At 39.5% G+C, this 14,952-nt stretch overlaps 1 protein-coding gene across 1 annotated transcript; it reads right to left on the bottom strand.

Annotated features, from left to right (window-relative positions):
• Nucleotides 1–3,589: 3,589 nt before the first annotated feature.
• BPNT1 (3'(2'), 5'-bisphosphate nucleotidase 1) lies at nt 3,590–14,922 on the bottom strand. The gene is made up of 9 exons (XM_054280308.1): nt 14,624–14,922; nt 11,302–11,426; nt 9,136–9,240; nt 8,772–8,879; nt 8,213–8,261; nt 7,087–7,178; nt 5,932–6,129; nt 4,964–5,069; nt 3,590–3,793 (listed from the first exon to the last, which is right to left on the bottom strand). The coding sequence occupies exons 2-9, from the start codon at nt 11,416–11,418 to the stop codon at nt 3,645–3,647; spliced, it is 924 nt and encodes a 307-aa protein (XP_054136283.1). The 5' UTR covers nt 11,419–11,426; nt 14,624–14,922; the 3' UTR covers nt 3,590–3,644.
• Nucleotides 14,923–14,952: the final 30 nt, after the last annotated feature.

Here is a 14,952-nt window from a genome sequence, read left to right as displayed (position 1 = left end):
CCGGCGCGGCCGGGGCGGGCCGGCAGGACCCGCCCCGGGGCGGGGGAAGCGCTCGTCACTTCCGCGGGAGAAGCCGTAGGGGCGGCGGAGCGGGAGGTGAGGGTGCCCCGTGCGTCCCTTCGCTGCCGCGGCCCAGAGCCCGCCCGGAGGAGGGGGCGAGGCCCGAGCCGGAGCCGGCCGGAGGTGACGAGCGGGCGCATGAGGCCCTCCCGGCCGCGCCGGTGGAGCCCGGGGAGCCGGCTGGGATGAAGGATGGGTGATGGGTGCTGGGTGCGGGCTGCCCTGCCCCTCAGCAAACCAGATGCCGCTGCTTCCCTTCTCACGGCTTCTCCGGCTGAGCCTTCCCCAGGGCTTTGCGGGGGGCTTTGCTGCCTGCCAAAGCCCTTAGCTGGATGTGTGGCTCGCAGACGTGGAGATGCCTCCAGCCCCTTTTCTATGTGTGATGATCCAAACACATCGAGCAGCGCAGCACACACCGCCACGTTTGAGTGCGGTGGTTTCACTCCTCTGGTTTTGTAGGATGTCACTTGTTAAACTTGTGACAAACGTGCGAATTTTGCAGCGGGTCAGATGAGTCCTTGAATACCCCGAGTGAGAAGGGACCCACAAGGATCATTGAGTTCAACTCCTGGCCCGCACAACGTGGTCCAAACGCTTTTGAACTCTGGCAGGCTTGGCACTGTGACCACTTCACTGGAGAGCCTGTCCCAGTGCCCAGCCACCTTCTGGAGCCTTGGAATGAATTACAAAATGCTGTGTCACCGAGTTTTCACAAGAGACTGGCTCAGATTCACTTTGTTATAAGGACAATGCAGTGTCCCTGTGATTCCCCCCCATCTATTTTATAGATGTTACTGTAGCACCTAATGTGCTAACAGAGACATTATCAAATGCTTGATTGGTGAACCAGTGCTTTTTGTGCAGTGGAGGTAGTGGTATAGCCAGAGCATGACTGCACATTACGTGCTGGTTTCTATGCTTGATTCCTGCTGCTGGGTTTAATTTCAACTTTGCCTACTCTTCTCTGTCAGCGGTTCTACAGTTTCTGTAAGCATGGAAAGTATTTCCACGAGTTTCCATACATAAGTATCTTTCCACATCATGTAGAAGCTGATACATGCTGGGTGTTCTACTCCCATTCAGGTAACTAAACGAGCTGACAGAAATTACAGCAGAATTAGAAAGAGGTTTATACTGAAGAGATTTTTCAAACCTATTGCAAGTTTCAGATGAAAATAAGATTATAGAGGCAATAGATGAAGATTACTATCAATGGGTTCTGTCCTTTGTATTTTAATGATTGCATGCAAAGAACAATTAAGGCAGGCCTTTGTGTTGCCTGAGTTGTTCTACATTTTATCTTAACATGTTTTGCAAATTCACATGCAGATTTTGATGGGAATGCTACAGCATGCAACTCAAAGAATCCTATATAAGATAAAGGTAAAAATTATGCATAACAAACAGTGAAATCATTGTATTGCTATGTGGTTCAAACTTCAGTCACAATCAGTATGTGGAAGGACAAAATTTATAATGGGCTAAAATATGAAGAAGGTTCTAATTAAAGCAGGCTGAATCTGCCTTGCATGCTCTTACCAGTTATGCAATTGAGGAAAGGTAGATCAAGGGATTAGAAGCACACATTGTTCCTATATTTGCAGCTCTAATCCAGTGTCATGCTAGAATGCTAATCTTGCTAATTTATCTGTAAACGTTAGGCTAAGAGGACCTCACTAAGGAAAAGATTCCTTAGATTCTTTTCCATGTGTGCACATGGAGAGACAGGAACACTTCAGCAAGAGTTGCCTTGTTCATATCTTTTGGTGGCAAGATGTTCCTGCTTGTTGGAAATGGAGTCGGCTTTAAGCCAGTGAAGTGATATTGGTGTAACCCTAATGTGAGGAAAGGATCTAATCTAAGGACTTTAAGTGGAGTTGTTGAATATATTGTATGATGACAGGAGAAAGAAGTAACTTGAACACACTGGAAAACTGAATTTCAAAACCTTCTTCTGTATGGAAGACAACTTTTTATACCTTGAGGCACTCATGTAAAGATAGTGCCTCATTCATTGTGTGAATGAAGAGTGTAGTTATTTAGAAGACCTAATCTTGTGGGCAGAGAGGAAGTGAGAAAGGGTGTAGTGCATCTTGCAGGCTACTTTGGCTTTCATGGTGCTGGCAGAAGGTAAGGAAAAAAATCATGTGTGAGAGCTTAGAGATTCAGTCTTTATGTAAGCAAGCAGCTGTGTTCAGACACCTTCCCTGAGACCACCTGCCTGAGAACCTGAAATATGTCACTCTTTTCTCCACAAGGAGAACAGAGAGAAAAGCAAAGCTCCATGTTGTCTGTTGAAACTGGCATGCCTCAATATGTATCACATTGATAGGGAAAAGGAGGCCCTAGGACTCCTTCATTTGAGAGTAAGGGACTTGAGTCACAACATCTGGAGAAAAGAAGGGGCACAGATGCCTCACTGGTTCAAGAGTGTGATTCGAAAATCCTAAATTGAGCTTGAAGAGACTTCAAAAGAGTTTGTCTAAGTTTCCAATTTTAGTTAGTCATACATAATTTACCACTGGTTCTCCTTTGTGTTCAAGTGGACTGGGCAGTTTAATCCTGCTTTCCTAACAGCCACACCTATGGGAAAGCTGACTGAAACAGGATCTCCAATTCAAAGTTAATTTTAGGTGATCTTGGCCCTGTTCTCTCCCCTCCTCTAACATGCCTGTGTTCCACAGGCAGGGGAAATGGTAGTGTCAGCTTCCTCAACTCTGGGGCTGTTGGAAAGGAACCTGCTTTATCTCAGAATCTGGACATGGAAAATTTCAAAGTATGACTTTTCTGTTATTCCCAAGTATGCAAAGTGACCTTGGCTTTGGATGCCCAAAGTGCTCCAAGACTACACTGGCATAAACCCTGAAAAATCATTTCAAATCATCATAGAGGTGCTAGGAACTCCTGCCTTTGTCATGCTTCCTTGGGTTTCCAGCTGAGCTGTTCTGAACTCTGCTGTATGTACACTTCACTGATCCTCATTGAATCTAGTGATCCATGAACCCTTATTTGAGATTTCCAGGCCCAGCTGCATTGTGTCCTGCCTCCTGCAAAACTCAGACACCCCAACTGGCCATCCCAAAACTCAGTGAAGACCAAAAAAAAGTTCAGCAGCCCCTCTAAGAATCAAAACTGGCAACTTTATAACAAATGGGATCATCCATCCAGGCAAATGCTTAGTCCATTTGTATTTAACACAATAACCCTTATTGGCAACAAAAACCATTGAACAAGATCAGGTAAATGACTTAACATGATTTTGTGCTCAGAATATGAAGATGATTTTTGGTGTTATGATTAGCAGTATATTACACTCTGTCATGAGGAAGAAAAACTCCCAAAGAATATAGAAAATAACTACTAAAGAAACATGACTGTTTTGATGTTGTCTGCTCAACACAGCCAAACAATCCGATCAACGGATACTTACAGATTCTGTATGATTTTGAAATTACTGAACATCTTACTGAAAGAATTCAGTTCAGATTCTATGAAACGGAGTTTCATGCTCAGTCATCTTCTTCCTTTCTTTTACCAAGCTCATTTTCTCAGCCTTCCAGGCCAAGTGAAGACTCTTCCCTGCTTTAAGGCACAAGAGATTCTTTCACAGTGTTTGGAATGCGACTGGCATAGTAGTCATAATTTCTCAAAGTGGCAAGGACCCCAGCTGAATTCATGTGTTTCACCTCCTTGTTATACTGAAATGAATTTCCACAGATATCAGTTAACTTGCCTGAAAAAAAAATAAAAGAAAAAATATTCCAGCAAAAAGGAGTTGGAGTCTCTTAGTTCAACTGAAATAACTAAAAGCAGTCTTTGTGGTACACATGCCTGTCTTCAGATGTGAAGTATCTTTCCTTCAATTTAAGTACAACAGGTTTTATATTGACTGAAATCAAATAACTAGTGGGTTTATTTTTTTTTTTCAACAATACTTAAATTCTTTGTGTCTCAGAAAAAGGAAATAATTTCTTTCTCATGGATTACTTTAAATGCTTCCTGAGTAGCTTTAACATTTGCCATTGACAAGCAACAAAGAAAAATCCTCAGTTCAAGTAAAAACCAGGGTAAGTCTATACCACAAACTCTAACATAGTGTTGAAACACCCCAGCTGGTTTTAAATGAGATTGTAGGAATCACTTAGCAAGAGCAAGACAGATCTTTATTCAAGCTAATTTAACCAGGAGATTCCTACCTACCAAAGAGGCTAAATACAGCACTGTGCTGCCCCAGATTGGTTGGGATGCTTTGTGCTTGAGCTAACCCTGTTTAAAGTTATCCACAGTTATGAACACTACAGGCTGCAGAGGAGTTCAATAGTGTCATTATGAAGCCTGTTGTCCTTGCTTGACAGAATTTAGGAATCAAACCCCATAATTTGAGCATATGGTGGTAAAAGGCCTATTATTGTGGAAAGAAGAATTAAAAAAAATAATACTACTTCAAATTTTCAGTAGTGAGTCTTTTCATAACTTTCCAACACCTTTAGCCTCTAGATAAGTGAAGTGCCTCATGTTGGTTGGAGACCATTAATTCTATTGTATTACATTAATGACTCAATTTTGGAGTTTGTACATCCAGAGAACAAGAGCATGATTTGACCTATTTTTGTTGGTTTAAAGAATTCAATGTCCACATATTACATAATGTGTTACTAATAATAAACTACTATACTCAGTTAGTAGGACAGCAGATTTTACTGTGAGATAGTAGCCAATAGGAAAAAAAAGGGACATTTGTTTTGAAAATATTAAAATGAAATTAAATTTGGGGATTTGGCTTTTTTAATTACGTGACAGTTATTGACACATGTATAGTCATTTTTCTTTCAATGGAAAGCATAACTAACTTCAAATTAATGTAGTTTCACTTATTCTGGAACTTTGAATGCTATTAACTTACCTCCCACAGCATGTAGGATAGCTTCAGGTGCACATGTATCCCACTTCTTGCACCCAGGACTGGCAAATACATAAGCAGATGCTTTGCCTTCTATGAGTTGAATGATCTGTTACAAATAGAGTTGCAATCATTGCAAAGGATTTAGGAATTTAGAAATGGGTAGAAATAACACCAGGAAGTGAGGATTAAATCTGTTTATTTAAGTACTGATAGTCAGGAAAGGAACGCCAGCCATTTCCTTATTAATATTACAATAAATGGATTAAAATTTAGAAGCTATACTGTATCACCATTCCCAGTTCAGTATTTTTGATTGTTATATATACAGTCTATGGGATGAAAATCTGCTCTCAGTTTCAGAAACAAGAATTCACTTCTTGTGCAAGTACTAAAAAAATAAAGTGGAAAATATATAAATGTTGTGTTAGTGCCTCTTTGGGCCTTGCACATGTTGGAGAAAAGAGATGAGAAGGTGTGTTTTTGACAGCTATGACAAAAGAGCTTTAAAACCTGTACCAAATGAGTGTTCCCTGTATGCAGAGAAATTTCACAAAGGAAATATTACTGTGTGCTTATATTTTTATCCTTTCAAATGTGCTGCTAGGTAGTTGGAACAAAAGCTGTATTAACACAAGCAGGAGGACATGTCCAATAACTGAGATTAAACTGAATTCTCATTTAGTCATTCTGGTCTTACAACATTTATTTTCACCCCTAAAAACAGAATACTGGGGAAGACAGACCTCAGCCATGACCAGCGTGGGCACTGGTACAAATACACCCGTGCCAAATTCTCTCAACCTCACAACAGACTGAATGCTAGGAAGAGAAGTTGTGTGGGGTAAGGTGGAGGAAGTCTCCCCTGTATGTTCATGCAAGTAAGCAAATAATTTCTTTAAAAAGTCTTTTTATTTTTTTTGCAAAGGTGCCACCTCCCAGTAAAACCAGAAGATTGGGAGTTTTCATACCTTGTTTCCTGCTCCTCCAACTCTGATGACATGGTCTGGGTTCAAGGCAGCGATGCACTCGTTCACCAGGGCACTGCTGTGGGAGCGCGTGGTAACCACGATGTGTTTGCCAGCAGGTGCTTCTGTCAGCTGAAAGCCAAAGGCACCCATGCCCAGCACTCCCCAGATTGTCCTGCCCAGCACAGCATTAGCTCCTGCCTGCAAAAAGGCACAGAGTGATGGTTAATCACACTGATCAGCAGTTAAAGCACAAAGGGAAAGGGTACCTGGATGCATCTTGGCATATCAGGGCCTATAACATTAATACTGGGCTGTACATTTAAACTGTGGCACTTAAAAAGAACTACTTGGGAGCCCAGAGTGAGTAATTAGTTCTCTTTCCCTATAAGGCAATGACATAATTGACCCCTTTCTCATCTGTGACATTGTGGTGGTGCATTACATCCTGCCTCCAGTGACTGGCAGATTGATATTTGTATATTTCTGTACTTGGGGCACAATCTGTAATTGAAAGTATCTTGTAATTTGAAATATTTGTGATCCATGTCACACAAAATATGATAGTATTACATCAGCTCAAGGGCTTTTTCTTTTAACTCAAATAAGTTTAATTCATCAGGCTGTATCATGAGCTCCCCCAATAATACTGAAATAATCTTCAAATATATACATGTCTGTAGGTTGGCCATCCTGAAGCCTGGGATGATACACTCTGAGCTGTCAGTGGCAACTTATGCTTGGTTTATTTAGGGCTGCAGATTTATAGCAGTTACCACACATTGCAAATGCACCCATTGCATGGATTTACTAAAGGATTTCTAGCAAAGACTGCAGCACCACTGACCTGTACTTGTTTTACAGTAGGTACTTTATAAGGACTGTAGTAATTTGCACAGTATATACATAATATATTCTGTATCAGTGCATTACACCAGCCTCATGATTCAGTATAGTTGTTAGTAAGTTCCTGACATTCAGTTCCTGGAAACCAACATTTAAAATTATATATATATTTAATTTAAAAACCCCAATATACCTTACATTACAACATTCCATTACATGCCCCTTTTCAGTTGCAAGTGTGCTAACTGAAATAGCTTAGGAGTCACATTTAGAAATCACACAATGCTTCTAAATAAATCAATGTTTTAATACCTCATAGTTGTAATACGGCTGATTAATAACTCCTGCTATTGCTTTGCCTCCATAGGCAATTCCAATGAGAACCGTTACGTGGTCAAGGAGACCTGGACAGAAATAACAGGAATGTAGTTAAGCTTGAAAAAGAGAAAGATCTTAATAAAAATATAAACCTCCAATAAAAGTCCACAAATCAGTATGCAGAGTGCTATCTTAAAAATGCAAATAATAATCAGGACTCTCAGATGTTAATATAATTTTTTAGTCGTTTAGCTTTGAGGTCTGCTAAAAAATGCCCCAGATAGAGTTCTTTTAATAGAGCTATGTTATAATTAACACATAATGAGAAGGACATTTAAAGATACAACTACATAGCAGAATATGATGACATTCTTCTGTAATTGTGGAGGGAGTTCTTTAATGCTATTCAAAACTAACAATTTATTGACAGTTGTACATCTCTCTCCCCAAAAAGGGAAAAAATCTGCCTAAAAGATTATATATATATATATATATATATATACATAAATTGTTGATTATATAAAATCAACTAAAAGATGCATTGGGAGGCAAAAGCATATTTCAGCATATGGTTTCTTGGAGGTTTTTCTTTTTGTTTTTGCTTTTCTTTCATTTTAGGGTCTATTTCTATGGATAGAAACTAGGCTTTGCTGAGAACAGTTTCTAGCCATGACTGAAAAATTGTGATTTGTGGGAGGATGTTTGTTTCATTTTGAAAGGGCTACAAGTTCAGCTGTAGTATTTGGGTCGTTTGAGAGGAAGATGTAAATATAATTGAGCATATTCCTGTTTGAAGGGGAGATTTAGTCATTTAGTCTTTAGTCCTCCTTTAAACTCAAAGATATGCAAAAAAATATGTAAATTTAACTAAAGACTCGAGACAACCAGCCAGCAAAGGCAGCTCTAAAGTGATAAAAACTGGTCAGTCCATCAGGAATATTCAGTACTGGTTAGAACTGAATAGAGTGAATAAATACATTCCAAGCACTCAAAAAGTACAGAAACATCAGCCATATGAAACCATATTGTAAGTAACTTCTAACATAAAACTATGCATTTTGTATGCTACTTTATTACTATTGCTATTTTTTTTACCAAGAGAATTAAAAGAAAATCCAACCTTCAGTGTACTCCTTGGTTCCATCCAAGGGATCAACCCATATTACAAGCTTTAAGAATAAAAAATAAGGAAAAATTAACAAATACCAATCATATAAATTAACACTCAAAGTATGTATTTTACTTTAGTGCTTTTATTTCCTTATAGGAGTAAGGAAATAAAGAGATCCAAAGTTTTAACAATATTATATGGCTGAAGCCTATTATAGTATTTTACACCAAAAAAAAAAGCTTAAATATTGACTGGAATGTCTCAGTAAATCTCTTAATAGAAGTATGAAGGTTTAAGCTGAAATGGAAAATGAGATTATTTTCATATGTCCAAACTAGATTCCTGCCAAATTAATTTGAATCACAAATTGTAAGAAGCCAGTTTCCATTTCCCATTACTGCAGACAGGAGCATGCAGCATTTGTGGCTCTGGAGGTGTGATTTTCATGACTACATTTTAGTTTCCAAACAAAAAAGAAAAACTGGCAAATTGAAAAAACCTTTCTTCATTGTGCACTCTTAGCTAAAATTAGAAAGTAGTATAGATAATGTAAAATATTAAGCATTACCTCTTCCTCTTTAATTCCTGTGTACTGAGCAGGACAAGGTTTCTTCAGTATTTCTTCACAGTGACCATTTTCAATTAAATCCTCAGTTACATCATCAGTGGGCAGCTCCTAACAAAAGAATTCTCAGAATTATTAGAAAAATGTTTTGGACTCACCTCATTTTGCTTTAGAGCTGTGTATTTGACAGCAGCTTGAAAAAGCTAAAGAAATGGAAAGGTGAAACGGGATGGAAATACCTTTATTTGTTGCTTTTTGGGTTCTTTTTTTTTAATTAAAACTAATGTTTTCCTAAACCCAGCCAAAGCAAATTCCATTGCAAGCTACAGCAAGATAAACTGTTAGTGTGAATGAAGCAGGTACTTACTTCTTCTCCTATGATTGTCACCTTGGGAAACTTCCGTGCCAGGGAAGCACAAATGCTCATTTGTACCAGTCGGTCGGCTTTAGTCTGCAAGTCATTGGGTCCAGCCTGTCCAAGATGGATAGGTGAAAAAATACACCACCTCAGTGGCCCATACAGCACTCTGAATATCTGCTTGTAATCTAAAAGAAGTCTAATTTGGTAAATCTTCAACCCAGTAAGTGACCTCGTGAAAGGCAGGCTAAAACCTGCAAGAAGCAGAGTTTTCCTGTGCACCCCAGAGCTAAGACAGACTGCTCTGACGGTAGAACAGTGGATTTGGTGCCCCAAGGTGACATAAAAGAAGGACTGCAAGCCTTCCCAATGTCACATAGCCAGACATATATTCCACACACATACAGTAATTTCTTAAATGTTAATTAACAGCTAAATGTGAAAGTGGGTAACTTACTAACACTTTTTAAACCCTTTAGGTCTAGAGATAGAATCCCAATAAGAAATAATTCTGTTAGCATTGGAATTTAGAAAGATAGTTCATCTAAGATTTGCATCTTAGTTGTATCAAACAAAAATTCTATCTGCTTGTATCTTATTTGCTGACAATGTGAAAAGTGTTTTATCCAGCTACTGGAATTAGCCATAGGAATGGGATATTCTATTTAGAATCATGTAGTGGGTTAATTTTTGCATGCTCAAAACTAGTCTGTCCCTTAGCCAAGTGACAATTTTATGAAATTTGACATTTTTCTTTGAAATTTCCCTCTCATCCCCTAATTAATTTGGTTGAAATTGGTCCTGAATTTAGACTCAATAAGATCAATTTATTGCAGAGAATGTCCTTTGTTCCAGGACATGAATCCAATAAACAGTGTAAGTAGTTTTTCAATATAAGAATGGGTGGACAAAAGTGTCTATCCCAAGTGGGGGATGGAGGAAGTACAAGCCCTACCAAGGAAAGCAATATAAATGGAGAGCTTAGAGTCGACTGAGGGAAAGAAAACTCAGGATATCAGGAGAGGAGATGGTAAAAACTCAGGTGTTCCTGAACTAGATAAATGGATGGAGGGTCACTGTGTTGAGGGAGAAGGTGGAACATTCCCTTTCCAGATGTTCTAAAGCTTTCAGTAAGGCCAGTTGGAATTGGTCTTGGTGTTTGTTGGCTACAGAAAGAGGATGAATGATGAGAAGCAGCACTTCTGTTCCTTTCTGTTCTGCATCTCTTCCCTTCAGACTGCAAAGAAAGGCACATGCAGAAGTCCTTTTGCCTTCTTCCTCTTCCTTCAGCAGCCACCTTTGGCAAGAAGCTTGCAGGAATTTCAAGATCTCTAGTCCCTCAAACAGGAACCTCTTCTATTGGTCATTGCTTGCAATCTAATTTTGTATTTGTAGTATTCATTCTTCAAAAAATTTAAGATTGTAAAACCAATCTCACTTAGAACTAATATCACCTGTTACATTTAATGATTTTAGGATAATGTAAATTCCTACGGTACCTTCAATGTAAAGACCAAGAATTTTTTTTTTTAATTATGCCCTTAATATTGTTACATATCTGTAAAGCTAGAATTAACTTCTAAAGTTAATTTCACCTATTCTGGTACTGTAGTCAAAGCAAAGATCCTGGCTCATTGGTGAAACTTGTAAATTACAGCAAATTAAGAACTTTAATACCTGTTTTCTTTTTAGAATTAAATTTGAATTTGATTTAAATCTGAATTTATTTTGAAAACTTTGATTTACAATAAAAGCTAAGGTTCTTTTTTGTTTTAGGAAATCAAACACTGATCTATTCTAATCCAAAATTCAGCAAGAGCGTGGTATTTTAAGCTGTACTATGGATGTGAGAGCATAGGTAGAGTATATTTTCTGTTAATTTCCTTATTATGAATTTTGAGGTGCTATGCAAACCTTGTGTTTGTGAGGGAAATCAGGACAAAATTATGGTGTTTCTTTTAAATGTACAAGTGTTGTGTAGAAGTACTGGTCAAAAGACACTTTTCTAGGGCTGTTTTAATCCTTTAAAAAGGAATATTTGTTGTAGGTGGTGGCGGGGTAGGTGAGGGCTGTATTTCTTCCCACAGTTGCTGATTTTTAAAAATACCACTTTGGCTTGTATCTAACTCAAGATTAACAAGTGAAATTAAATTGGAACAAAGTAAAAGGTAATACCTTCTCAACTATGCCCAGATCTCCTGCAGACATCACATTTCTAACAATTGTTGCAGCTTTTTCTGCAACAGAGTATGCTGAGGCCACCACACGCATGAGAAGAGCTGGAGAAGCCATGCTGAATGCTGAAAAGAAACAAAAAGCAAACTTGAACATTTCTCTCTTTGACAGAAGAAAAACGGTAGAGTATTTTACCTAACGTTTCAAACAGAGTAGAAAGAGGAAAGTGGGTTACTGCCAGTAAATGGTAACGAGGTGAGCTTTGGATTTTTTTAAAAATACAATTAATGAACACAAGGATGTAAAGCTATTGTAGACAAGATCTTCCAAATACCCAAGTTCTGTCTGACAGTGAACCTGGTTCTCACTAAAATAGAATGACATTAAAAAACAACAACAGCAGCAGCAGAAACTCTTATCATAAATATTAAGAAAAAGAAGAGTCTACACACAGCACTCATTTTTTGCACACTTTGAACATCAGTTCATTTCTTCAGAACTGAACCTACAGTTGGTTCGTGCTCAAAACTCAAGCACAAGACTACCAGACAGGATGACATCAGCAACTTCACTTATTATTCCCTTGTTTAACTATAAAATAGGGGTTTGTAGATGGCCAATTGTGCACACAAAGTAGGGTAATGATATGCAGATACTGCTAACTTGTATGCAAAAGCTGAATTTAGCCATCTGAATTTAACTGTCCTTTCTGTATTTAACTTCTCCTGATTTCTTTAAGGAAATCAATGTCTATCTTCCTGCTTCCCCTCAGCAGTCTGTGTTCTATCATTCTTAATATTGCATTGTCTTCCTCATCTGTTCTCCAGCACAAACCAGTGCAATTCACTGGACCTTCAGTCAGCAACAGAATCAGGATACTAATAGAACAGCCATCACCCTTGGAAAGGCTGGCATTCCTCACAGCTTTTCTGGAGCTCAGGAAAAAGAGGTATTGATAAACACACTGCCTTTTTTTTAAAATGCAGAGATAATTGCTTTTTATGTTTTTCTATTAGTTGTTTCTGTCTGTGTAGATGACACAGTTTTTGGCTTGGCCTCAGATGTGTGACACACTTCCAAGGAAACACTTGAGCAGAGCCAGAACAAAATACAGAGGAACTCACTGATCACAAAAGAAAATATATTATGGGGGAAGTGTAATGTAACAATCCTATAATAAATATTGCAATTGCAGCAAGTCCTGCCTAAGTGGCAATAGGTACAGAAACATCAGCCATATGAAACCATATTGTAAGTAACTTCTAACATAAAACTATGCATTATGTATGCTACTGTATACCACACCTTTCCTTTCTTCCTTGACAAATGAAGTTCATGGCTGTTCACAAATCAGCAATGTCAGAGGTATCAGAATCCCAAATTTAGCCAATTTAAGAACTTTTTGACCATTTTAGTAACACCATACCTGTACCAGTAAAGTCAGAAGCACTCTGAGGCTGAAAGAGTAGAATGACTGTGCAAGCACATTCAAAAAGCACAGTTGCTAATGTTAATTATTATTTCCAGCTGATGGAGGGGAACAAAGTGCATTGGAGTTCTGTGGAACAGCCAAGGTCCATACCCAAAGTGACCCTGGACAAGTAGCAATGGTTACAGAGGAACTTTTGGAAATGGTACCTGTGGCAAAAAGCAGCTCTCAAACAATTGAAAGTTGCAGAGCAAATATATATAATAACACATGGAAAGCCATATACTGTTTTAAGTCTATACCATCATGTGAAACAAGTTAGCATGAAGGAAAATAGTTTATTCCATAATGAAAATATACGGAATATGAGAACTTCTGAGGAGTTAAAAAAGTAGCATATTAGATGGAAAGTTTGGATTAAAGAATTTAAATGAATTTTCAGATGAACATAAGTAACATTCTTTGTTCAGCTTCTCAAAAAAAAGTCATTTGACCTCTTACTGTACATTTAATCCTACTTCAAAAATGAGATGAAAATGTGTTTTAAAGTCTTGACTTACTTTATGTTTGCATAAAATTTAAAAAGACTCAGAAAACAATACAGAAATACTATCTTGCATTCTTGAAGCTTGACCCAAGGTACTTTTAGGTTCATTTTTCTTGTCCATACTTAGGGAAAACAAATATACTTTCTGTGGTGAACCCAAGATCTCCTGGCAAACCTTAAAATACTTTTATGAAAAAATTAGTTTTATTAGAAGAAACTGAAATGAGAGGTGCAACACCCCTTCCTCATCACTCTGGACTAATTACTTAATGAATTGCAAAGTATTTTATTAGTGCAAAGGTGCCTTAGATTTTTACAGGGCTGCATTTCCTGTATGGCGGGTCTTCTGGTGCATTGGACCTTTTTGATCAGATAAGTGAATGCAGTAGTTGCCTCTAAGATTTTCACCTCTGTAACTTTTTGATCTCAAGTGAACTTATTTATAGGTTTATGGCACATTCCTTCTGATGAGGGCAATGTCTAATGCATACTTCCACAAAGCACTTATTAAGAATATATTGCGTGCTTTGGACAAAAATAGTTTGACTCCTAGAAAACTGTGCAGTTTACAAATACTGCATAGCAATTATTCCCTCAAGTTAAACTTGGGTATCATTTTCCTCTAAAGATCTTCCCTCCTTTCTTCTAGCCCAGCAACTAAACTGTTGAATGGTGTTGCCAAATCAGCCTATTCCGATACCTATTGAAATTAATGAGTTCTCATTCTACTTTTTAATTCTGATGTATCTAAGTACTACAGGCTGACAACAATTAACTCATCAAAGCACATATTAGTGGTTGTCATTCTCTTTTATGCAAATTTCCATTTTCTAATTTTATGGTTTTGCCTGATGAAAGGAGCAAGCGGACATCACACAGAGCATGTCCTTAAACCCAAGTGCTAAGCCATTATTTCATTCTTGGAACTCTTCAATGCCTAAGCGACCACAGCTCCTTATTTCTTTACAACAAACTTCGGCCCACACCTAATAAAAGTTTAACTCTCTATTATGTAAGGGAGCAATATTTACCCAGCAGAAGCAGGCTAGGACTCATGGTGGGAACCCCATTGAGGTTCACCTACAGACTTCCAAGCGGGAAAGGGCTGTGCTAGCTCATTTCACCAAAGAGAAAACCAAGGGAACTGCCTCTAACCTTATGGATTCCAACAGGGAACCTGTTCCCGATTCTCTTGCCATGACAGTCCCGGTGGCAAAGCGCCTGCAGGGCAGCGCAGCCGGAGCTCGGGGCGGTGCCCGCGAACGTACCCAGCGGAGCGCGGCCGGACACACCACGGCTTGTCAGGGATGGCAGAAGCGGCTCTGCGGGCGCAGCCGCCAACTCACCGCGTCCAGCCTCGCTTTTCCCGGGATCTCCACAGGCCCCCACAGCCCGGCACCGATCGCCGGCAGCGTGCGTGGCGCTCCGAGCCCTTCGCGTTCGTCCCCGTGCCAAGGAGGGACCCACGCCCCAGCGCCGCCGCTCCCCGCCCGCAGCGCACCGAGGCCTCTGCGCCGGCTCCTTGGGAGAGGACTCGCTGCCTCTACCAATCCACCTGGGAAGGTCCCGAATCCTTCCGGCTCCGGGCGGGGCTCAAGCTCTCGCCCGGCCCGTCGGGAGCGCCGAGCAGTCGCCGTGCCGCCCGCCCGGCGCGGCGTGTCCCTTGCCGCGGCCC

The sequence above is a fragment of the Melozone crissalis genome, unplaced genomic scaffold, assembly GCF_028551555.1.
Source record: "Melozone crissalis strain CALT ecotype California unplaced genomic scaffold, PUWL_Pcris_2 ptg000027l_1, whole genome shotgun sequence".
Taxonomy (NCBI): domain Eukaryota; kingdom Metazoa; phylum Chordata; class Aves; order Passeriformes; family Passerellidae; genus Melozone; species Melozone crissalis.
Note: the sequence above shows the minus strand (reverse complement) of the source record. Positions and strands in the feature narration are given on the sequence as shown.